This window comes from Mercenaria mercenaria, chromosome 17 (assembly GCF_021730395.1).
Source record: "Mercenaria mercenaria strain notata chromosome 17, MADL_Memer_1, whole genome shotgun sequence".
In the NCBI taxonomy this organism is placed as follows: domain Eukaryota; kingdom Metazoa; phylum Mollusca; class Bivalvia; order Venerida; family Veneridae; genus Mercenaria; species Mercenaria mercenaria.
In genome coordinates, this window is record NC_069377.1 from 72,059,029 (window position 1) to 72,085,785 (window position 26,757).

Here is a 26,757-nt window from a genome sequence, read left to right on the forward strand (position 1 = left end):
CAGAGGTATAAAAAGTTTTAGGATGAATTGTAATTCTCTAGAAAGGGTAGCAATTACTCACAGACAGAATGGCAAAATAAATAACATAGTACTAGTATTTAGGAGTGACCTGTCGCTTTTATTAATAGATCTGAAATGTTACTGGAATAATCCACTTCAGTAAAGGGGTACCCTACCTTTATATAACTTATTTTTATAATAAATATTTAAATGACTGCCTCTTCGACAATTAGACGCCGTGGTGCAGTGGTAAGCGTGACGCCTTTAGAATCTAACTTTTGTGAGTTCGAATTCCAGCGGAGATCAATATATATATATATATTACGTTTATTTTTTTTTTGTTTCATTTGATATTTTGGTAACATACATTTAAAATGATAATAATGTTAAAGATGTATTTGAATTGCATTACTTGTATCATTTTGCTATTTTCGCATATAACACAGGTTTTTCAAATATCTTTATGATTGTGAATTATTCAACATGGTTGACATAGCTCTTGACGATTTAGTCATTCAACTAGCTGATGACACTTATAAGGAGGAAACCGACGCCGCCAGCGAGTGTGAGGATGCTCCATTGGGCGCGTGTGTTTGAAATGTATTGAATGTATTTAAATTGTATGAATGAAATTAAAAATGAAATTGAAATGATGAAATAAAATGAAATAAAAAAAACCCTGAAAAATAGAATAAAACAAATTCAATCATAAAAAGTCGCCTTGTGTGGGTTTCGAACCCACAGCCTCTTAATCGCAAAAGTTAAATCACTAGCAAGATTCCTCAATTCTACCAACTAAACTATCAGTGCAATGTCAATCTGTTCGGTATTTGAAATATATTTATAGTTTTAAATAAGTCAAATATCTTTCAAACCCTTATTTAATAAATGGAACAGTCTGGAAAATCCAAATCTAAAAATAAAAGCGACAGGTCACTCCTAATTGCTAATAAGTAAAGAACAAAATGTATTCTGTTTGCAAAATTCAAGAGTATGGAACAAAGTAGAAACTATGCATCAGATCTTGTTTATAAAACTTTTTTTGTCATGAAAACATATGACAATCTTGTCATTATGACTTTTAAACTTTATCAGCTTCAAATATAGTGTAAATAGTTGATATATGTACTTAAACATGTCCTTTTACAACTACATGTATATTAGAGAATTACACATTTGCACTTTCTCAACAACAGTTAAAATTCCAATATTTTAGATAATGTGGTGTCTCTGTGAATTTCAGTTATATCTCGCCAAAATGCATTAAAGATGGCTGACAATACTCTTGTTTCCCTCCAAAAAAGTTACAGCTGTAATTTTGAGACATGACCATTTTACAGCTGTAACTGTCAACTAATTTTTACAGCTGTATATTTTTGAGACCTGCATGTTTTACACCTGTAAATTTCAACTGTATTTCTGGTAACTTTTCACTTACAGGTCTTTAACGGCTGTAATTTCAAAATACAGGTCTTTTACAGCTGTAAAACAGGTCCTATTTTTGTACAGGAAGGTTTCAATATCAATTGACTTAGTACAGTAGTTGACGATCCCAGATGACCCAGCAACGAACTTGTCGGAGATTTTATTACAGGTAACATTCTGACTAAGTTTCATTAAGTTTCATTTGGCTTAACTTTAAAACGGACACGAACGCAGGGCGATCACAATAGCTCACCTTGAGATCACAATAGCTCACCTTGAGATCACAATAGCTCACCTTGATCACCTCACAATAGCTCACCTTCAGATCACAATAGCTCACCTTCAGATCACAATAGCTCACCTTGATCACCTCACAACAGCTCACCTTGAGATCACAATAGCTCACCTTGAGATCACAATAGCTCACCTTGATCACCTCACAATAGCTCACCTTGAGATCACAATAGCTCACCTTGAGATCACAATAGCTCACCTTGAGCGCTTAATGATGGCGATCACAATAGCTCACCTTGAGCACTTAACGATGGGAGGGGATAGTCTAATATCCATCACACCAAGCGTAACGGTCTAAAGCTTCATTGTTTTAATACTTATTACAATGAACTTTAGAAATGATATACTTGCTGTGAAAAATGTGTTACTACCTTGATGAGACTAACAAAGTTGGACATAAAAGAGAATAATATAAAGGTCATGCATAATGAAGAAATAAACTGTGAGGAACAGAGTAAAATAATACATAAAACCGATACGTTTATGCTTTATTATTTCTTTTCACCCAATATATCTTTGCAAACAAGTTTACAAAATACTGTTTTAGGTGTTTTGTTTTATTTAATTCATTGTTAGAATGCTTAATTCAACAATCGCACTACTTTTTGTTTATGAATATAATTATTTTTGTGACAATTATGCATTTATGTGTACTAATAAATCTAACAATGCAATATGTTTAAAGAAAGATACTTCGGTTTTAGTAATGGGATAATTCGATGATACCATAAGGCTGCTGTTTCAAAGACAAATAGTTCTAGAATCTGTGTGTTCTTTTTCGTACAAAAGGATCGTGTATCCTATATTATGCCTGTTTTAGAAACGGAAACGGATGTTTGGTGAAAAAGGAACAAAAATGTTATGATAACATTGAAAATGGCATATTGAAAGTAGTTCTATAATAAAAATGATTCTCTTTACTGCCCAATGTGCAGGTTCCCTCGGGACGAATATTTCTATCCGATTCGTAAATACATGACAGCTATTATTATTTTTAAACGTGAACGATTAGAAGCCACCTATAAAGCTTTCTGCTGTTTCCAACATCATTATGTCGATTTTTGTTTTTCCTTTCCGTTGACAGGTTCTGGTGGTTGCTGTTGACGTTTCCCATTCCTGTTTCTATCAGCAAACAGCTAACAGAATAAAAAACGAAATCTTTGTTAAAGTAACAACGGGATATGATATAGCAATTGTTTTTTAGTTTCGCATTTCGCAGATGAGAGTTACTCAAGAAAACATTCCAGCAAAACTCATATATTCAAAAAACAGCAATGTAAAACGAGTTTTAGCTGGTTTAAGTAAGACTGTTTATCGACATGGATAAATAAACAGAGAGAAAATAACATAACTTACTACATATGTTACAAAATGTCTTACTATTTTCACCGAATGTAAAGAACCATTTGAAATTCTGCGAGCCAAATCTGATTCCAGTAGCTCGACAAAGGTCTTGAACTATGTCATCCATCGGTGCATCATTCATATCGTCATGTATGTAAACACCTGAAAATTGTCAAAAGAGACCGATGTTCCATCAAATATAATAGTAAAACTAGTGTTCCGGATGTGGATGAGGGCATGTCAATAACATGAGGACATGAAGCGCATCACTGTTGTAACATGGTATAATTGATATGACGATGTCATGACGATGTCATCGCTTTAAACGTGCAAAACAAACGCTGAAAGAATACGTAACTAGGAATTTATCAAATTATCTACCGAAGTGCAAAATGTCGCCACCATCTTGTCTAGTGTTCGAATTATAAATATTTGAAAATACAATGAGAGTATATTTAGTGTCAATTCCAATTGATTCAGGATAATGTTCATGATGTAAAATAGATCGATCCAGTGGATGGTTTGTCAATTGAAGAAAGATTTGGGCCAATGTGCCAACCATTGGCGTCAGTAATACAAATTTTCTTACAGAAAGTATTATTTGGGATGGCTTAGGTAGAGTAAACAAATAAAAGACATGTTAAAATATATTAAACCAAAATAAGTTTCGCTGAGCAGGCACTTCCTCTTGCCATATACAAAGTTCTCACAGCGCATGTTCCAGATATATTTAGAGGGACAACTTGACCACATGGCTTGTACGGTTGATGTTCCTGAAATATAACAAAATAAAGTGTAACGAGAGTACACATTCTACGCTATATTTCTAATAAAACTGCGAGAATATTGGTCGCATGGCTACTGAAAACTCTAGAATATATCTGCCATACAGACCATATGCTATTAACCAAGTGATTCCATATTTGCCTTACCAGAGGCTGATCCTATTGGCCTAAGCGGAGTGTGCGGGCGAATACGTCTGTCAGAGCGCCTATGAAGTTAAATGGTTGATGGTATCATCAGTCAGGTTCACACTGGCCGAATCGTTACAACCAATAAAAATGTTTAAATCCAGTATTGGCCTAACTGTTATAAACAATAAAAATGTCTAAGTGCAGTATTGGCCCCTATCACAAAGTCAATAACTAATCAATATGTTTGAACCCAGTACTGACCCAGGCATTATAAGCCATCAAAATAACTACACCCAGTGTTGGCCTAGTCCTTATAACCAATAAAAAAATGTTTAAATACTGTACAAACCAAATCGTTATAACCAATTTGCTCAATTCAGTTCAATTCAATTCAATATTATTTCCACCCAGATAGGTGCGGTGTACTGAAACACAGTATAAAATATGAATAGATATGAAAACTAGCTAATAAAAACACAAAAGGAATCATACATACATCACATGAAATGTATAAATATCATATTTACTTTTCAAATTATCAATTATGTTTTAATATACGAAAGTACACGTATACTCAAAGTGCTTTGATACTGTATTGTCCGAATTGTTATAACTATACAAAATATCCAAATTCAGTATTGGCACAATCGTTAAAACTATTCAAATTGTCTGAATCAAGTATTGGCCTAATCAAATTATTTATAGCCAGTACCGGAGTTGTTTTCTTGTTTTGCCCCTGATTTTCTTATACTGGTTCAATTTGTGTCATATGATTTTTACAATAATTTCATATGATGTCAAATATTTAATTGTGTAACACTAATAGTTCAGGCATAAATATATTTAGTATTTTAAACCAAACTTTAACTTAAGTTGACACATTTGATAAATACTTGTCCAGATAGCTTATGCAGGTAATAAAAGCAAGTTCAACTAAACAGTAAAACTCTAAACTCTTCTCAACAAGTTATTTTCGGACCTTGTTTTTTAGTTTTTGCAATCATTTAGAAGTTCTTGGGAAAGAGTCATTTTCTTATAAAGGTGACGCTTTATCAACTGTGACTGTACCAATATAGTATTTTTTTTATCTGAACAGATTTTTTCTATAAATTTCATACCATCTCCACGAAAGAACAATGTTTTATCGAGACCATACATCGGTGTAAGCGTGGCATTTTCACGCACACACTGAGAATTTGCAATTGTCGACCTGAAATTGAAAAGAAAAAATTCATGCAGCAGTCATCGAACGTTAGCGGGTCATCAAAACGTTTGTCAGTACTTTTATCGCTTCTATCAACATTTTAGCCTTTTATATTTTAAGGCTAAGATTTCAAATGTCACTCAAATTAGTAACCGAGCATGCCACGCTACGCGACTGTTTTGTTCCGCCAAGTCGATATGTCACATCAAACGTTTTGACCGATCATTTTGTCATGGTGTATTTTGCACTGAGCGTTTTGCATAGGACATTTTTGCATGGAACATTTTGCATGGAGCATTTTGGATGGAGCATTTTGAACAAGGATTTTGCACAAAGTATTCGGGCTGATCATTTGTTCGATCATTTTTTCCAAGCATTTTGTAATATTGAAATTTGCATGGAGCAGTTTGCACAAGCGTTTCTTACTGAGCATTTTTACCAAACATTTTATTAAATAATTTTGTTCAAGCATTTTGCCAGAGCATTTTCTTCGCAGCACAGTGTCATTTTCACATGACATCAACTAATTTGCTACTGAACATAATTTTGCATTTTGTTCACCGACATAACTTTGTCATTGGTTCATTCATATTGTAAAAAGGTGTCTTTTAGCAACGGGTGTATCACCATACTTCATACAATTATTATTTTTGAAGCTTCTCACTCGCATACTGTTCATTCGTAAAATAACAATGTGCTTTGTAGCCATAAGCGACGTGATGCCTTATTATAAGCATGTTATACCTTGCTCATTTGTGACAAACTACTTGTCCTAGCCGCTTGTATATTCATGTCTCTGTATTTTGTTTATCTGCAACTTGCGTGCTCACGACATGCATGCTTTAACCCAATCTAGTCTAGTGTATACAACAACTTGTTACACTACCACGCTTTCACCTCTAATACACACATACTATCTTGCACAGCGTGCAACTATTAAAACCGTGGTCATTTGCATATGCTTTCTTTAAATGTACAAGCGTACTCCTTATTTCAAGCCTAATAGTTTTCATCGCTATTGCAGTAACCTATAGTTTTCATCGCTATTGCAGTAACCTACAGTTTTCATCGCTACTGCAGTAACCAACAGTTTTCATCGCTATTTCAGTAACCTATAGTTTTCATCGCTATTGCAGTAACCTACAGTTTTCATCGCTATTGCAGTAACCTATAGTTTTCATCGCTATTGCAGTAACCTATAGTTTTCATCGCTATTGCAGTAACCTACAGTTTTCATCGCTATTTCAGTAACCTATAGTTTTCATCGCTATTTCAGTAACCTATAGTTTTCATCGCTATTGCAGTAACCTACAGTCACAGCTCAACACTGTGCCTATCCAAACCGTTGCATGGTGTTCTCGTGTAAGTGTGATACTTTTATCTGGGTAACTTATGAACCAAGACGCCCGTGTGCCATAAGTCTCTATTTCATAATCATTTGCAAAATATCATCTTGACATAATGCTCAGTACCTCAGCAAGATATCTGAAGTTTCATTAGATCTATACATATTTTGTTGGGCTAAGGCTCATTACCTCATACCCCCAACATGTTATGAAATCAGTGACCTTGTTGGAATATCAACTCATCTTAAGGCACAAGTTCCACAATGATCAACAGAACGGCATGTTCTCTCTGTCCACCACAACCACTCTGCATGATACAATAACAGTGACACTGGTTCCATTGTAAAAAATACCGACAATTTTGATTGCAATTGTTTACATAGGCCATAATCTGTAATACAGACCTGACATAATTAGGGTTATTGCTAAAAAATAACCAGGTTTATTTTAGCGAGGGATATTCGTTTTGTTTAGATATAATTAATCGTACAGAAGTTAAATAAATAAATAAAAAAGTACATAAATAAATGAAATATAATTTACTATAAGAATAGCACTCCAGCTTTAGCGAATACGGCGGAAACTGCCGATGATTACCGAATTTGTCGTCATTATCAATAATGACGTCATAAGCACCCTCTTTTCACGAGGAAGCCAATGCCTGACTAGCAAAATTCTGACAAAAAAATTAATCCGATTTAACCGCTGAAATGAGGGAGAAACTTGCTAAGAAAAGAACGGCAAATGATAAACAAGTACCTAATACTTCTCAGAGCAAACGATCGAAGACGGATGAGGCCAGTCCGACAGAAAATTCTGAAGTTTTAGCTGAACATGTCAGATAGTTGGTTACACAAGATTCGGTGCATACAGGTAATGTTGATTGCAACGTTATAGATTTTGATTCTTTGCTAAATAAACTCACAGATAGTTCTAGTAATAGAATGTCAGGGTGTGGTGGTGATAGTCTGCCTTCTGTGGCAACAGATGCCTATTCTGCTTTATTGACCGGTCAAGCGGGTATCGAACCTATGAAATCTCTCTCAGACGACGTGACTATACATAGAACAATACTGTAAAGCATCAAACTCGCAAATATGGCGGGTGGAATAGATCTATATAAATCTGTATTGAGCTGTAGGTCGTGCTTTAAATTTCAATTGCTGCACTGTAAGTATGCTGGGAAAGGAAGTGATTAATGAATTCATAGGTCTAATAGATAAAATTTAATCGTGACAGTGAGGCGATGATTCGTACCCTTAATATTCCGATATCCAAATACCTTCCAATAGTAATTAGTATAGAATCTAGTTTAATAATAATTTATTGTATTTGTTATCAAGGCATACAAACAACAATATGAACATGATAATCATAAGGAGGATCCATAATTAATTATTTATACAAATGGGTTGGGCCAAAAGTTATGTCAACATTTTTACAATTAATCACTTTCATTTCAGTCTGATTAGCCACGTCTGAAAAAAAAGCGTTATCGTACATTAATTAGTGATTCACATTAAAATAAACTGTAAGTTCCATACATTGCTCTATAGGAAACGAAATAGATATTATAATTTGCTGTTGGTGGTACATTATCTCGTGAACAGAAACTTTCTTCAGCATGTTCTGCATCAAACCTATAGAAAAACAGTTAGCTTCTATTAAAATTATGAATGAACCTATTGCATAGAGCTTTTAGCACAATGTAAAGTCACGTTCGTTTTATCTCGGATGCTCACGAAAGAAAAAGCACACAAGAATAGATCTATGAATATATCTCCTCAAATATTTTTGCTTTCAAATGTTGTAATTTGATGTTAGAACCTTGTAAAAATATAACTTATAGAGCTAATATACTTAAGAGCTATATAGTTGGCCTGTGAATACGCGTTACTTATTCACTGTTATTCAGTACAGGTACATGACGGCGAAAGAAATGCGCCAACAGTGACGTAATAAAGCTGTGACATCACCAATGGAGAAAAGCAAATCGATAATATACGTCAGAGGGTGTCTTTCTTCAGGTAGTGCGAAGTGCTCATAACATGACATATAGCGTATAACACAAAAACAAGCATAATAATAAATGTTCTATTCGGAAATATTTCTCTTTTCGCCCTTAAATCTTCATTGTGCTTGTACATCTTATCTGAAAGACCAAAGTACCTCAATTAGATTCTACGACTATTTTAAATAGTTGACTCTAAATAAGTGACAGCTCATCTCTGTGAATAATTTTTCAGCTATGAACTTCGAACTATGATTAGATACAGATCATCAGTTCATTAAAGCAAGTTATTTTATTATGGTCGACCGCCAGCACCTGCAGCAACACACAAACACCACTTAAGGAACGGCAGTAGTTAAATAAACGTATTAGTAAAACATTCTTAGCTCGAAAGCAGATTCGTACCTTGCATCGTACGTGCTATAATCTCTATAGCACATCTTCAACGTATAGTAATAGGTATTATAAAGAATTGCCAATGTAATTGAATTTCTTTCCAAACTGAGGGCGCAGCACTCGATGTATTTCCATAATTAGAAATTTGGGTGAACAGTGTCGCGCATCCCGCACCAGCTTATCCTTATCGCATATTTTTCGAAATATATTTTAATAAACTCGACATTGCACGTATGGATTATTTTTCAAATTAAAATCAATATCCTTCACTGGAATTATTGCAAGGCCACTTCCGATTATATAATAATAATAATAAAATGAAAGACGAACCAGTTTCTACACAACATTTTGCAGTAATTTGATGGAGCTACAACTTATAAAAAATGAAATACCTGACTTTTATGTGGCTGGTGGTTTTTGTCCAATAATATATGTCATCTAAGCTTTTGGACCAAATAATGGTCTTATTGTGGAGATGTGATCATTCGGAGGACAGTCATTTTGGCATGACATAAAACATAAAGAAATCAATCAAGTCGATCAAAGATTAACATTTATTCCGATTCAAATGGACTTACTTGACACAATAACCGATACTTAGTATTTAAAATATCTACACGGTAACCATATTTAAGGTTTGAAGCAATGATATTTAGGTTAGTCGTGCATCAATTTCGGATCGATAGCTATTTGATTTGAATTTTCGGGTGAATAATTTGAAAAGTTATCGTAGTGGCAAAAATGAAAAACGGATAAGCGGGCAGGCGCATATGTTGATAATTTAATTAGTTAATTTTATAGACTGAATATTATATGCATGCGTTGACGGATTGATTTCTCCATGGGTAGTTCATGGTTGTTATTTATGTACAGTAAGGGATTTCAATCTCAGTAGAAGTCAGTGCCTTGGTTGATTTATCGGTATGTACACAACCGCAAGTTTGTCCGTAGAGGTAGGAACGTTCAAGATTGTCCGTTAGTAATTATGTACTCAAACGCCTTCTGTCCGCAGAAGGAGTACCGCCAGTCTGTCTATTCAATGCCAGTGTTTATATCAAGTAGTAAATTAAATGTAGTAAAACGCAAGCTTGTCCGTGTAAGTTATAATGTATACAAATGTCTGTTGGTATGTGTAAGTGGTGCGGTATACACATGCCAGTATGTCCGTGTAAGTAATCAGGGCGTGTCCGTGCCCGTGTATACAATCAGTTTTGTCCGTTCAAGTGCAAAATTGTCCGTGTAAGTAATAATGTACACAAACGTCTGTTGGTATGTGTAAGTTGTGTGGTATGCAAATGCCAGCATGTCCGTGTAAGAAATCAGGGCGTGTCCGTGTCCGTGATTATACTAGCATCATTTTGTCCGTTTAAGTGCAGAATTGTCCGTGTAAGTAATAATGTACACAAATGTCTGTTGGTATGTGCAAGTTGTGCGGTATACAAATGCCAGCATGTCCGTGTCAGTAATCAGGGTGTGTCCGTGTTCGTAATCAGGGCGTGTCCGTGTCCGTGTTTATACTACCATCAGTTTGTCTGTTTGTGTGCAAACTTGTCCGTGTAAGTAATAATGTATACAATATCTGTTGGTATGTGTAAGTTGGGCGGTAAACAAATGCCATCTTGTCCGTGTCAGTGATCAGGGCGTGTCCGTGTTTATACTAGCATCAGTTTGTCTGTTTAAGTGCAAACTTGTCCGTGTAAGTAATAATGTATACAAATGTCTGTTGGTATGTGTAAGTTGTGCGGTATACAAATGCCAGCATGTCCGTATCAGTAATCAGGGCGTGTCCGTGTCCGTGTTTATACTAGCATCTGTTGGTCCGTTAAAGTGCAAGCTTGTCCGTGTAAGTAATAATGTATACAAAATGTCAGTTGGTATGTGTAAATTGTGCGGTATACAAATGCCAGTATGTCTGTGTCAGTAATCAGGGCGTGTCCGTGCCTGTGTATATACTAGCATCAGTTTGTCCATTTAAATGCAAACTTGTCCGTGTAAGTAATAATGTATCCAAGAAAGTTACTGTTCTGGGCGTGTCCATGTATACACCTCGACGTGTCAGGGCATATGTCAGTTGTGTATAAAAGTGTACATGTCAGTTGTGTATGAAGTTATGTATATCCGTGTGTTGGTTTATGCGGTAAGGTTTTTGTAAACTCGTGTGTAGGAAAACTAGGTTTACGGTGTAATGTTATGTTAACCCGTGTGTTGGTTTTCGGTGTAAAGTTGTGTAAAGTTATGTAAACCTGTGTGGTGGTTTACGGTGTAAAGTTATGTAAACCCGTGTTGTGATATATGATGTGATGTTGTGCTAAGTTATGTAAACTCGTGTGTTGGTTTACTTGTGTTTCTGCCGGTCAGTTTAAGTGCGTGAACAAGGTTTTGCCTATGGAAGTGTTCCTAATTCCTAGTTTGACGGTTATGCTGGGCAATGTTATTACTCTAAACATTCAATTCGAAACTGTCAGGTTACACATGCTCCCACATGCTTCCTTGGTACCACAATGGTCCTCTCCTTGTGTATCGTTTCACGTGTCCTTTGATAAACTTCGCCGTACAAATGGAATAGGGCATAAGGAAATAGTTCAGAACAGTCGTAACAGGATTCTCAAAATTGACATTTCTTATAAAGCGATAGAATTATTTCGCGCAGATGAATTCATTCGTCTAACTCCGGCCTTGATTTTTTCACTTGATAAACTTTGCGTCGCACTTCTAGAGAACTTGGGTTAGAGAACTTAGGCTAGAATTTGGCGGAAATTTTCTCGAGAAAATTTTGTGGCGGAAATTCTAGCTTTAGAGTTGCATGTATTTTCCAGCTATTCGAAATTAATTAAAACTGATAATCTTAGTAAATCTTTTACCATTAAACGTGTTAAAGTGAACGTATTTTAAGCCTCCCCTGTTACTGCGTACAACAAAATTTAAAAAATACGATCTTACAGGGCCTCGAGGTTCGCTCGTGCATATTTTGGTGTCTCTCGAGTAATCCTTGTTGTTTGGCTAATGTTTTAGGGGGCCCTGCAGCCGGTTGGTGCATACTAGTGTAGCACGTTGTGCATGTGTAGCACGTTAGTGCGTGGTGTAACACATTAGTGTGTGGTGTAGCACGTTAGTGCGTGGTGTAGCACGTTAGTGCATGGTGTAGCACGTCAGTGCATGTGTAGCACGTTAGTGCGTGGTGTAGCACGTCAGTGCATGTGTAGCACGTTAGTGCATGGTGTAGCACGTTAGCGCATGGTGTAGCGCGTCCGTACATGGTGTAGCACGGTAGTGCATGGTGAAACAAATCTTGCGTGTTGTGTAACACTTTAATAACTTACCATATTAGTCCACTGGGTCAAGCAAATCAGGGGATGGCTTAAAATAGTTTTTATTCTTCGTTTGTCACATAACACCTTAAGCTTGAGTTTCCGCTACGCGCCAGTCAGATGTGCTTAGTTGTGTTACTATCGCGACTTCAGAATTACTTAGCGGCCACATATCTCCACAACGACAGCAGGACAAATTATAGGAAGCTTTACGCAATACAGGGACAGACGTTTTGAATTTGAAAACAGTGTTCTAAGGACTTGATCTATCTGTCGCCAATATGGTCCTGCGGAGGATCTGATCTATCTGTCGCCTATATGGTACCGCGGAGGATCTGATCTATCTGTCACCTGTTTGGTACCGCAGAAGATCTATCTATTGAAATAAGCATATTGACATCGACTGTTTAAATAAGTGACAATTCATAGTGCTAGTTGTAATAAATTTATCACTGTGTGGGCATTTGCCCGATATGAATAATGATAATAATAATAACATGATGTCTTTAACTGAAGTAAAGTTGTTGTGTTTTTAATTATTGTTGGGAGACCTAGTCTTCCGTTTGGATAAGAGATTCCCCCAAATGTACATGAATGGCCACCATAAACAACTATTACGCAAAGCAGACCAAGCTGTTCGGGAATTGAACCAAGGGTGTTGGATTATGGTAACCGGAGTCTTAAAATAACGCAGTCTTTATTACCCGTAGTACTTACTCTCCACTCGTAGATTGCATGTACTTGGAGCTTGCCGGGATTTTGGTTATAGATGATTTGTAATTCATATCAGGCATGAAAATTGGTGGTCTTTCAAGCGCAAAATACATCTCTCCCATCCGCTTGTCAACAATCTGTGTCGAAATTTTAAACAAATACATTTTAAACGCAAGACAAAATACCCCCTCCACCGTGAGACGTAAACACCATGATATCTATTCATTTCTTCATTTCTTTTCCAAAGTACAATAGCACGAAAACAGAGGATGTTTGCAATAGTCAACACAATTTAGTTTGCAAGGTGTTTTATTAGAATGAAGGTAATTTTGCACTTTCCGACAATAATTGGTGGAGAATTTAAGGATCTTAAATGCATTCCTGTGTAAGACAGGGTTTCCCCCTACCCGAGGGGCAGCGTGGAATGAAGAGTCGAGCAGTAGCGAGATTTTTTATGTATGCTGTTCCGAGGGTTGTGAAAACAGTTGTCATTAACAAACAGACATGTACGATCATTTGTTCTTGCCATAGGTCGCAAAAAAAGTAGTTAGTTTAGGGTATTTTCAGGCGTTATGTATATAGTCAAGACTTCATACTGTGATTTCACTTAACTGCATGCTGTGTAACATTCGTGAAACATCGGCTATTTCAGTATCTTCCGTCTTTTGTGTAGCATAAAGGCCGAGGTGATTAGACTGGCTATCTTAGACAAGGTTGTCCCATAGGGAAAGACGGGAAAAGCTTATCCTTGGTAAGTATTTGGATCCACTGATCTCAAAAATCAAAACTAGATGTCTGTCCATAGGACACAGATGCACCGTGTCCCCAACTCCTGTCACTGTACATGGTTTCATGACACAAAAATGGTTGTTTTAAAGATATATGCAACACAAACCTTTAATCACTTTATGTGTACTTTTTCACTAATGAAAGACTATAACTCTGGCCTTGCAGAGTAAAATCACAAAGAGAATACCAGGTGCACAACTATATAGAACTCACAACCCTCTAAATTTAAATGACTAGAGGTCAAGTACATATTTAGATACAGAATCAACAAGTACGAAAGTTGCTGCAAGATGAAGCAAAAGGAAACTCCGAGCCAAACAAAGCAGTGAACGCAGTATTGATAGAACAGGAGATGATATAACAATACTGGTGTCTTTGTTGTAGTTTCATGAATGTTGGAGAAAACAAAAATGCCTTTGTCATGACCTATATGCAAAATTGACCTCTAAGTGTCGGTATATGGAATGAAATGTATTGCATATACAATATTGTGCTTAAATTCTGACTTACGTAGTTTTCATCCGAAATGACTGAGTTTCAAACTTAGCTAAGATGTTACCAAGACCATTATTCTGATAAATGTCTACTCAGGAATGTGGGTTCTATATGATACTTTCAATTTAAATGATGAAGAAGGACTAAAATGTAAAATGAATGAAACACGATAAACATCATTTTATCCCGCATAGGGGCGTAAAACTCACAGTTTAAAAGGAACAAAAAAATTATAACCTAAGTGTTATGTTGACGATTACGTTGGTGTATTTCCATAGAGGGTATTGTTGTTGTTGTTGTTTTCTTCACATCCTCTTTCTGAATACGCAGCAATGAATATTGACTAAACAGTTCACTACTATAAACATTTTTACATATACTGATCAACTGGAAGTTTGGAAGATGTTGTGCAATCAGCAACCTCTCAAGAAACGCCATTGTTCTGATATTGCTAAAGGCAAGCCTGAAAGAAACCTACATTGAGGTAATAGAGCAAAGATACTTTAAAATGCAAGTCACCTTGGTTCAAAGGCCAGTTTTTGCCTTATTGTTAGATGACATTTGTAAAGAGTTTGACTATGATTATGCAAATCAAACACATAAAAACTTAACTTAAAAAAAGGCTAAGCTGTTTATTCCAGACGTAAACAACGACATAGTAACAACACGATACACAACAATTCTTAACAAATGCACAACTATCCTTAAAAATACAGAATTAGTGGTATAAAACTTACTTATATGCACTCCAATAAAAGTAACACTATAAAATGGGTTTAAAAATTAGCATGAATTAACCTTACAAAGCAGTATCCGGAATTTCGGTTGGAATAAAAGGTCTATCTATACCCACTACATATGAAATAAATATGGCAAATAACAATGCCTACAATATAATAAATCAATATTTAAAATTAAATGAAAATATTACACATGAAAAAGGTAACCTTCTTTCTGGTGCATTCATCAAACTGAAAACAAAAGGAATTTTCCACGTGATGTCTGACACAAATTGCTTTCTTTTCTGCTCTTTGATTTCTTTCCTGCTAGTGAAACTTATTTTTCTCGTTTGTATTGTTAAATCTGCTGCCATAATTAGAGCCAGACCAGACATTAAAAATAAAAATTTGAAATTTTGCAAATCGAAAGGAAAAAATCGTCATTTACGACATACACTGCACTGAACTCACAAAAAGCCATCAAAATACTCCGCGCACTGCTAATAAGCAATGTTCAAATTAAGTTTAAAGGCCTTAAGTCAAAGTACTCTTAAGTTACGCGGAAGGGAAACTGTGAACAGACGTGCAGACAGAAACTAGGTATCGATACCAGATCAATGCGTACGCCTACTGAGCACTGTGAAACCTCTGTGTGTGGGGGAGTGGGGGTGGAGGTGGGAGGTACATGTTTGTTATGAAAAGGGTGCTTAAATATAATATTTAGTTCATAAAAAGTTATTTAACTATAACAATATGATAATTAGGATAATTTGAACTTAGTATATTAAAGTACTTTATATGTATATAGAGAGAGCCATAATTTGTCCATTTATGTATATTTAAATTTTACACTATTAATAAAGTGACTTACAGACCCGTATGATCGGGTGTTATCTAATTCATGATTTCCTATAATATTATGTCTATCATTATTTTGTACATGACATCTGATTTCTTTTTATCAATCATAAGACTCGAGGTTCAAATTAATACATACATTCAATCGTATTGTATCTTTATTCAATTACATTTTATTGCTTTTTAATCCCCCGCCGTGGCGGAGGGATTATAGGAATGGTCTGCGTCCGTCCTTCCGTCCGTCCGTCCGTGCCCGCGAAATGATGGTTAAGTGACTGCATAACGGTACTTTCTCTTTGATGTCATTCATTCCGTTCTGTTTATGTGACTTTTTTCTTTTTATGTGACTGATAGAACAATAGAGAGAACAAAGGGGGTGTCACATAAATACCGTTTCGTTAGAAAGTCCGTCCTTCCGTCCGTAACAAAATCGTGTCCGGTCCATATCTCCTAAACCCCTTGAAGGATTTTCATGTAACTTGGGTCAAATGATCACCTCATCAAGACGATGTGCAGAACCCATGAGTCAGCCTTGTCGGTTCAAGGTCAAGGTCACAACTCAAGGTCAAAGGTTTGAGCCTGCCATTTTGTGTCCGCTTTATATCTCCTAAACCCCTTGAAGGAATTCTATAAAACTTGGGTCAAATGATCACCTCATCAAGACGATGTGCAGAACCCATGAGTCAGCCATGCCGGCTCAAGGTCAAGGTCACAACTGAAGGTCAAAGGTTTGAGCCTTCCATTTTGTGTCCGCTCTATATCTCTTAAACCCCTTGAAGGAATTTTATAAAACTTGGGTCAAATGATTACCTCATCAGAACGATGTGCAGAAATTATGAGTCAACCATGCCAGCTCAAGGTCAAGGTCACAACTAAGGGTCGAAGGTTTGAGCCTTCCATTTGGTGTCCACTCTGTATCTCCTTAACCCCTTGAAGGATTTTCATCAAACTTGGGTCAAATGATCACCTCATCAAGAACTCATGAGTCAGCCATGTCAACTCAAGGTCAAGATCACAACTGAAGGTCAAAGGTTTCAGCTCTGTATCTCCTAAACCCCTTGAAGGATTTTCATGAAACTTTGGTCAAATGATCACCTCATCAAGACGTTGTGCAGAATTCATGAGTCAGCCATGTCAGTTCAAGGTCAAGGTCACAGCTAAAATCAAAGGTTTTACCCTTTCACTATCCATAGCAGTGGCGGGGGATTTAGCTGTCTTTCAGACTGCCTTGTTTACATATGGCGATTACAATATGGAGCATAAAAAACAAAGGGCGAAAGAACACATAAAAGTAAGAAGGAATACCGTTTATAAGATATGGAGGTGTAGATTTTGATTTTTTGCAAGGAAATGTTATATACACATGTACCACAGTTATATCATGTTCCTTTAGATAAAATACATCAATGCCTTTATTTTGCTTTTTCTTGTCATTTTCTTCCCAAAACGTTTTTTTTTTTCGGTAGTAAAATTCTAGGCATTAAATGAGCATTTGTGACTTTTCAAAAGTGTGTTAAAGTCATAAAATGAGTAAATTTTGTATGATGGCAAGGTTTATTAGTGAATTTTTGAAATGTTATCAACAACATGTAGTACTGAGCTCACAATAAATTTCAAAAATAAACGATTAGTTCAGTAATATCTTAGATATATGGAATATAACGTTAGGCTAGTTAGCTGTTTTGTATCGTACATATACAAACAACTGACAATAAATTAAGAAGGGCTGAGAGAAAAATATTCACTTACGAAAGAATCAAACTCGTCCAGCGACAGCAGGGAATGGTAGTCCGGTATTTTAGCGTACATTACATCTTGCTTCTTCGCTCCGCAGTAAGAGCCAGTGACTAACGGCCAAATATTGACAGCTAAACTCACAAGCAAAAGCAAAACCTTCTCCATTTTACGATGAACTTTTAACTACACGGAACGTCTAATCTAAAGTACGAACAAATATAACAATACATAAAAGTTTATCATAATAATATTATAAACCGAGCGTAGCGGGATTTTTATCCGTCTTTGACACGCTTTGTGAATCATTGAAATTACTATAAACAAATGAAGATTTTAATACTGGTTAATTTGAATTTAGTAATAGGTATGTTTAAAATTCTGCTGCTTAACTATTTACATTAGTAAATTTAGTAAAAATTAAATTCTAACTGAAGCGGTGAAAACAATCAATCATTATTCTAACAATAACTTTTACATTCCAACTTTGTTACAATTTATTCTGTTATTGTGGATATTGCTTTTTATTTGTTCAAATAGTTCGTATCATATATTCCATGGCTTTGAATTGATTCATGATAAACCGTTTACTCACCCTGTATATAGAAACAACATTTTACTTGTTAAAGACTTAATATGTATATATAATGATAAAGAGAATTTATACGAATAAATCACCACCATAATATACCAGATCAATTACGACAAAGCGCCTTGCAGCACAAACGATCGAGCATATTTCACAACAAGTCCACTAAGCAAATAACATTAGTTTCGATGCTGCTTTATACACATCCGAACTGAACTACACATTCGTATGGTTAAACATTTGCATTTATATTAAAATTTCTGTTACCATGTCTCACAAATCCTCGATGATATTCTAGTCTTTTTAACTGATTGGGATCAGAAAAGCTTTTTTTTTTCTCTCCGAGAGTTAACTGGATCTCGAGAATACAATGAATTTTACAGTTTGCAGAGATAGTGTGCATTTAGGGATATAACTAAATTCAGGTCAGACGTGAGACCCACGCATTATAAATTAATACAGGTACAGAGACTGTATACGAACACATCACCACCACAATATACCAGACCAGTTATGGCAAATCGCCTAGCAGCACAAACGAGCATGCATATTTCACAACATGTCCGCTAACCGTATAAAATTAATTTCAATGCTAACCCGAATTGAACTATATATATAGCAGCAGCAGTTCAATGGAAATGCAAGTTCTTAAAATTCTGATGATCTTCAATTTGACTATCCTTGTCTATATTGGTTATGCGTATTAATCAAGTAGGTAATAAAACTACAAGGACTGATCTGAACTTGCATTTATTGGTTCACAATTTTGAAATATCCAAATAACAACTTATCAAGTGGAAATATTTTAACAAAAAGATCTACTAAAATCAAAAACATGTACGTGTAAAAGATACGATTTGGTTCCATCCAACTTACCTTGGCTTTTTTTTTCAAGAAATATCTTACAGAGCACACGAAAAGCAAAAATATGTTCAACTAAGCTTTTACACTGACCAATGAAAAATCACATATCATCACCACCAAAGGTCACAATCACCATGTATCGTACGCATAGTCGTAACAGAGAGTAAATCCTACAATGTATCGTACGCATAGTCGTAACAGAGAGTAAATCCTACAATGTATCGTACGCATAGTCGTAACAGAGAGTAAATCCTACAATGTATCGTACGCATAGTCGTAACAGAGAGTAAATCCTACAATGTATCGTACGCATAGTCGTAACAGAGAGTAAATCCTACAATGTATCGTACGCATAGTCGTAACAGAGAGTAAATCCTACAATGTATCGTACATACAGCCATAACAAAGGGCACAATCCTACAATGCGGTGTACATAAAGCTATAACAACATACATAATCCTACAAAGTATCGTACATATTAAACGTAATTTATGACCGTTCCCTATGATTATAGTTCTTTCCTCGAAAAATAATGAATTTGTATCATCGCCGAGCTTCTCTGTACTCTTGATTAACGACAGAAAGACAGGAAATACATATTGCAGTGAAATGCAACATAAGGTATGAATATGAGATAACTTGTCTAATTTCATTAGGAAATACCTCGTTGAAAACATGATACCTTAAAGCGACCAAACTAAACTGTAACGTGGACAACAATGTAAGGATATACATGTATGTTTTTTAACATAATATTCTAAAATGTGATATTGTGTCCAAACTGATAAAGATCTCCTTAAAGACATCCTTCAATCTGATCCGAACACCATTACAATAACTATACAGGGTAAATACTATTTAGTTTATTGTCTGCGTTCTCATAACAAACTTGAAATATTTACAAAATCTGTATATTAAATATTTATATAAAAGATTGAAAAGGATATTTGAGAAATAACTAGCGGGTGATTAGGCACATTTCATGGTGGATTTAATTTTGAGATGAACCACTTTCTATTAAAACTGCTCGTTTACCGACTGAGTGATTAGCTATTATTATCATAAACACAGTTTGACGTAAAACATACGATGTACTTTCAAAGTAATAAATGTTTACATGTCCAGCTATTCAAAGTAGAGATAGAGTATACTGGAAACACGTTTGATAATAATAATGATAAAAGTAATACTAATGATAATAATAATGATAATAATAATAAAGATTTTATTTAACGAGAGAACACACTTGAAAAGGCCAATCTTCCATGTTGCCCTCAACAACTGCATGATAATACAAAAAAATAAAAATCAATCAATAACAAAACAAGAAATATTTCAAGATCTATAAGCTACTTGGAAACTGGCTCAATTGAAAATGTGCGTATTTAAAACGTTCTGAGGGTTTCCTTAATTGAGATTTCACTCAATAGAACCAGATTTGTGGTCCTTTAGTTTGTAAAAGTATGATTGAACGGCTTTGAAGTTTGTCAGTGTATCGTAAAAAGTATTTGACCTAGTGTCATGAAACACTATATGTATGTTATTCAGCATGTGACGTTGTGCAAAGGAGTTTTTTGGGAGTCCACTCAGTTAGACCGGAGTAACGACCATTGACCTGGTCAATAATGTGTGTAAAGCTCCTGAAAGCAATTTTTAAACAGGACGAAATGCACAGGATATCCTGTTGTTCAGTAAAGAATTACGTCAATTTCTTGGATGCCCGTCAGGCCGTTGATAGAGTCTGGCATGACAGTCTGTTTCTTAAATTAAATGACTGTGATATTGATAACAATGTATACTTATCTTCGAAGGATTTCTATAAAAACATGAAACGTTGTGTCAAACTACAAGGAGCGCTTTCTGATTTCTTTGGCATCATGCAAGGTACGAGGCAGGCAAGGAGGAGCTCACCACTTCTCTGCTTGTTGTTTATTAATGAACTCATACAGATAATTGAAAATAGTGACACTGGGATCTGTGTATATGACTTTAGAATAGGATCCCTAATTGTAGCCAATGATATGGTTCTGATATTCTACTCGAGAAGTGGACTACAAAATGATATATATCTGCTACCAGTACTCTATAAAATGGAGATATGAATATAACGCTTAAAAATGTGCAGTTATGAATGTTAACGATCGCTCCGAGTCTGCAGTATTACGATAATATATGCTTAACGCTTGGGTTTCAACATACCCCTTGGTGTACGATATAAACATCTTGGTATTGTCTACGACAAATACTTGAGCACGACACTTGTTAGTAAGTTAAGGCGGTCATTCTTTAGCTTATTAAACTGTGGATTACACCATGAGAGTCTTAAGCTTACAACCATGTTATCTATTTATAAAGCACTATATGGCTGCGAGCTCTGGAATTCGGCACAGTCTTCAGCACTGATTTAGCTTGAAATGAGCCCTAGACATTGTGTAAAAATTATCCAAAGACTACCGATAAATACGTCTACTGTTATTGCTCATGCAGTCTACTCTTTATATACAATGTAATATTTAGTTAAGCGTCTATAAATTATGTTTCTGCTATCATTCTTATATATGTTTTGTAAATATGTTTGTACATCATTGTTTGCATTTGTATATAATTCATTTATGTTCTGCTCTTCAATAATAAAAGAATATATATGCAAAATTATAGAAATGTCTGTCCGCTAGAATTAATTGTGAATAACAATTTTAACACATTCAGGAAAGTTCATCCAAATGAATGCTGAAAACATTGTAACAGACGGAGTTTTAAAATCTTTATCGAGAATAGTTCCAGTAGTCTTCGTTTGAAAACAAAATAATTTATCTTCTAAAACAATACCGCGATTCCCACCAAGACTTTCCAACAGTAGTCGAAATGAGAACATGCGTAATAAGAACGTTTACGAATTTCTACAAGAAAGAAAGCGTTTTATGCCGGACCACGGGTATAAAGAGGAACTGATTCTTCACGAAAAAAAATCAATATAAATATTTCAAGTAAGCATGCTGTCAATGCTTACACACCTTAACTTCTAAATTCTTGTAGTGGCCTTGACATTGCAAGACCCATATACATGCCGAACGCAAAGTATTAAGTATGCTACCCCTTATGCCATTTCCACAAGATCCTACGATTTATGAATTTTAAGGCACAAAACGTAGCCTGCTTAAGTTTTTTCCTTGTATCTATAATGTTACACAATGTATATACAATTGGGAAATCAGGTCCTATTCTTGTATCAATGTTGTGCAAAATCGGGTTATGATCTTTTGTTTGAGCCTAAGAAAATATACCCCAACCAACTGAGCTCTGTATGGGTGAAATTGATTAATGACCACCACATCAGAAGCAGTGGACAGCAGTAGCTAGACAGTGGCATAGATTTAGTAAAATGGATAAACATGAATCGAAGAATGCTGTAATATAAAAGAAAGCATCAGAAAAAAATTGGTAATATGACTTTGTACAGCATTGGGGTCAAATTAATTTACACCATTTGTAAGATACATGTACTCAATTTTCATCAAAAAGGTGTTGTGATTTTGTTGATAATAGCAGTATGGAACTATGTATAGGTCAATGGAAAAACTGTTTAAATAACTTTTTTTATATACTTTAATGTAGTATGTTGGTATTGTGGTATCCATATTTAGCTACCTAATCACTTTTAGGCAATATAACCTGTTTTAATAATACAAATTGCTTCTACACTGTTTCATTGCTTGATGATTCGTGGTACCCCTATGATCTATAGATATAGTCGTCCGCGGTATTCTCGCGTCATTGGTAATTTCGCGTTATTTCCGTTTTGCACTGCAACGCCATCTGGACATTGTTTACAAACAACATATTTTCATTTTCAGTTCAAATTTAAATCAATTTATCAAAATGTATAGAATTTTGGTGAGTATACTTTCAAAATGGTTGAAATACTTAAATTTATATCCAATTAAACCAAAATCCTGTATTTTTCACTTGTTAACATCGTTTTCGCCAATGCTGTGTTTATGTCGTCTGTTATAAATAGGCCCGATTCGAATGAACGACGATCCCACAATGCCCCACTTCCCATTAGTTCCCGCCTTGGTACCATAATTTCCGGAACTGACTGGATTTAGTGGTTACATACCGTCAAATTACGCAGAAGGGACAGCTTTCAGGTGCATACACTGTCAAAATGAGTATATTGTCAAGTACTGGGTGTGGAACATTTCACATAATTTTACCAGTATTGTTAAAATTAAACTGTAATTTTTACAAACAGACACAGTATTCCTTAGTGTACCGAAAATAAACAAATATGGTGGCATGTAACCTAACAATAATTCTACAACTACAATAACAACATTTTTAAAGCGAAAATACCAAGGACATACAAAATCAAAATGGTAGAAAGTGTACATGTTGACACGTGATTGTCGGGAGTATTTTAATTATATTTTGTGTCAAAACTTGTACGTTTTGATAGATAATGAATTATTTGAAATTATTTATTAAACGAAATAACTGTTATATTTTTATTTGCTTGCTTACTGTAAATATTGTCACTAGTACCGCGAGAATATAGGGGAACAGGCTACTTGTAAAATACATAATGTACTGATTGCTTTCTGCAATAAGCCTTAGTTTTATTTGTATAAGTTTTAACTTCTGTGATGTCTTAGGGATTGCGGATCCTCCAAGTGAAGTTCTATTAGACAAATTGCTTCATTTTAAGCCATTCCCGACGTAACATACCAAGCAAATTACACATTACTAGTCTGCATAGCTGGAGATCAGACATAGTTGGAAGGTTTGTGCGTCGTCCCCAAGAAAGTGTGTCGTTCTACGGGGGAAAAATGTGCATTTTAAGTCATTTAAGATATAAAGACGTTCAACGAATCAGGTGGACAAAAGTAAACTGCTAGTCTGCATAATTTGAGTACAAGTAAGTTGGGAGTTAGAGCGATCTCATTAAAATCCGCATGCGTGCGAAGATTATCGAAGCCAAATTTGAAATGAAAATGGGACTCCAGTGTTTGGTATAATAGTAAAATTGTGCGATTTATGACATTTAAAAAAACAAACACGTTTTATGAAAAAACAAATGTCAGCAAAATCAGATTGAAAATTACATGTTACTAGAACGGATTCGGGTAGTGGTTCGGAGAGAATTTGTGAATTTCTAAAATAGAAATGGTGCATTTCAAGACATTTTAGATAAAATATTACAAGCAAAACTGACCAATTTATGTGTTTAAGGTACACATTATTAGCGGGTAATAATGACTGGGTTAATAACAAACGAATGTTGACCCTTCAACCACACAACTTAAGCTCTAGTCAAGCCAAGTGTCATATTCAATTTTCATGGAAAGGAAATTTGTGTTTTAACATTTCGTAATGCGACACCTCAACAAATACACATCTAAACTGACAAAAGATTCAAAAGATTGGTGGACTACCTTAAAATTCTTCATCTCTAGAGCGAACAACAATGTTATTCCTCCACTATATAACTCCAACACACGACAAACTACGTCTTCTGATTTTGAAAAAGCTAACCTTTTAAATGATTACTTCCAAGAGCAGACATACATTGATGACGAAAATATAGAGATACCTAATCTTGGTCCAACGAATGAATTCTACCACTATTCTAAATGAAATTCATCTTTCTTCGGCAGAAACTGAAGATGTCTTGAAGTCTCTACCAGTTCAAAAGGCCGCAGGTCCTGATGGTATAAGTAACAGAATTCTACTTGAGGCTTCTCATGAACTATCTTTTCCTCTTTGTGACCTTTTCAATGCTTCACTTCAATCTTCTACTGTTCCAGTCACATGGAAAGAAGCCCATGTTAGCGCAATCTTCAAGAAAAATGATGCCACTCTTCCAAATAACTATCGTCCAATATCACTCTTAAACACTATTGAAAAAGTTCTTGAACGCCTTATTTTCAAGCATGTTTATAACCATCTTCATGATTCTCGCTTTCTAACTCCTGTACAGTCTGGTTTCATTCCGGGTGACTCCACAGTTAATCAACTTGTTTTCATATACGATACTCTCTGTAAAGCACTGGATAACGGTCTAGAGGTTCGTGCGGTATTTTTCGATATAAGTAAGGCCTTTGACAAAGTCTGGCACAAAGGATTACTATGTAAATTAAAATACGCAGGAATCTCAGGTTCACTTTATAAGTGGTTTCAGGATTATCTCTTACATAGACGTCGACGTGTTGTACTGCCAGGTGTCAAATCGAACTGGGCTTTTCTCAAAGCTGGAGTTCCACAGGGTTCAATTCTCGGGCCTCTTCTTTTCCTTATCTTTATCAATGACATCGTTGATGAAATCAGATCATGTATCAACCTGTTTGCTGATGATACAAGTCTTTACATTATAGTTCAGCAACCGGACATTGCGGCAAATCTTCTCCAGTCTGATATCCAAACAATGTCATCTTGGGCAGAATAATGGCTTGTTAAATTTAATCCCTCCAAATCAGAAGCACTTTTAATTTCAAGAAAACGAAATTTTCAACTACACCCTCCTCTTCGAATGTTTAACCAGATTATTCCAGAGGTACTCGAAAATAAACATCTTGGTGTATTCCTGTCAAATGATTGTTGCTGGCATTCTCATATCAACTACATTGTGGAAGAGGGTTAATATAATGCGTAAATTGAAATTCTAACTTGACTGTCGCTCCCTTGAAACTATTTATATTTCTTTCATAAGGCCAATACTCGAATATGCAGACGTGGTGTGGGGTAATTGTACAAAGTATGAAATGGATCAACACGACAAAATTCAAAATGAATGTGTTCGAATAGTCTCCGGAGCTACCAAACTTGTTTCCTTGGAAAACCTAAAGAGAGAAGTACCCTGGGAGCCACTTTCCGATAGACGTTACAAACTTCGACTTCTTATGTTCTTTAAAATGAAATCTAATCCGACTCCAGCATATCTATCCTCTCTAGTTCCTGACTCAGGTGATACTCGCTACAACCTAAGAAACTCTGAAAATATCCATGGTGTACCTGCAAGAACATCTTTATATTTCAATTCTTTTTTGCCTTCCGTTGTACGTGATTGGAATTTATTGAGACCAGATATTCGTAATTCTGAAACACTTTCATCATTTAAAAGTGATCTAAATAAAAACAAGCAGCGTACTCCAGCCTATTACTACACCGGAATCAGAAAACTGCAGGTGCTCCATACACGACTACGAACTAAGTGCAGTGCACTGAATCAACATCTTTACCTAAAAAGTATTTCTCCTACACCATTATGCCAGTGTGGACATATGGAAACTAATTTCCATTTCTTTTTTGAATGCAGAAATTTTGATCTTTGTCGCAACGATCTTCTTAATAATCTGCGGAATTTCGAAATTGACTTGGATACTATTCTGTTTGGAAACCCAGACCTATCAGATCATGCTAACATGACTATATTTACTCATGTACAGGCATATATTTCCGAAAGTAAGAGATTTGGTTAGCAACCCTAAGACATTCCCATCTCTTCCCACTTTCTCTCTTCTATTCTACCTTTGACTTGTTCTAATCTCTACATTTATGTGAATACTTTCCTTCTACCATATACATTGTCCCCTTTCCATTTTTTACATTCACAGCGATTTATTATTTCTTTTTTTTTCTTTTTTTTTCTCTTTCATATCTTAAAACTATATTCCTAGCCCCATTACAGATTAAAGCTCGATATGCCCATACAGTTATATTTTGTCCGCAAAGGAGAAGAATTCTATAAGACTTG

At 35.4% G+C, this 26,757-nt stretch overlaps 1 protein-coding gene across 2 annotated transcripts; it reads right to left on the reverse strand.

The window, feature by feature from the left end:
* Positions 1–2,214: 2,214 nt before the first annotated feature.
* Positions 2,215–17,749, reverse strand: LOC123537594 (uncharacterized). 2 transcript variants are annotated; one of them, XR_008368137.1, is made up of 7 exons: positions 17,567–17,749; positions 12,960–13,093; positions 5,096–5,187; positions 3,720–3,836; positions 3,100–3,225; positions 2,726–2,855; positions 2,215–2,411 (listed from the first exon to the last, which is right to left on the reverse strand). XR_008368137.1 is itself a non-coding variant. In XM_045321415.2 (6 exons), the coding sequence occupies exons 1-6, from the start codon at positions 17,717–17,719 to the stop codon at positions 2,845–2,847; spliced, it is 633 nt and encodes a 210-aa protein (XP_045177350.1). In that variant the 5' UTR covers positions 17,720–17,749; the 3' UTR covers positions 2,215–2,844. The 2 variants fall into 2 exon arrangements, 1 of the variants encoding a protein (XP_045177350.1); XM_045321415.2 differs by having other exon boundaries at positions 2,215–2,855.
* Between the last annotated feature and the right edge of the window lie 9,008 nt (positions 17,750–26,757).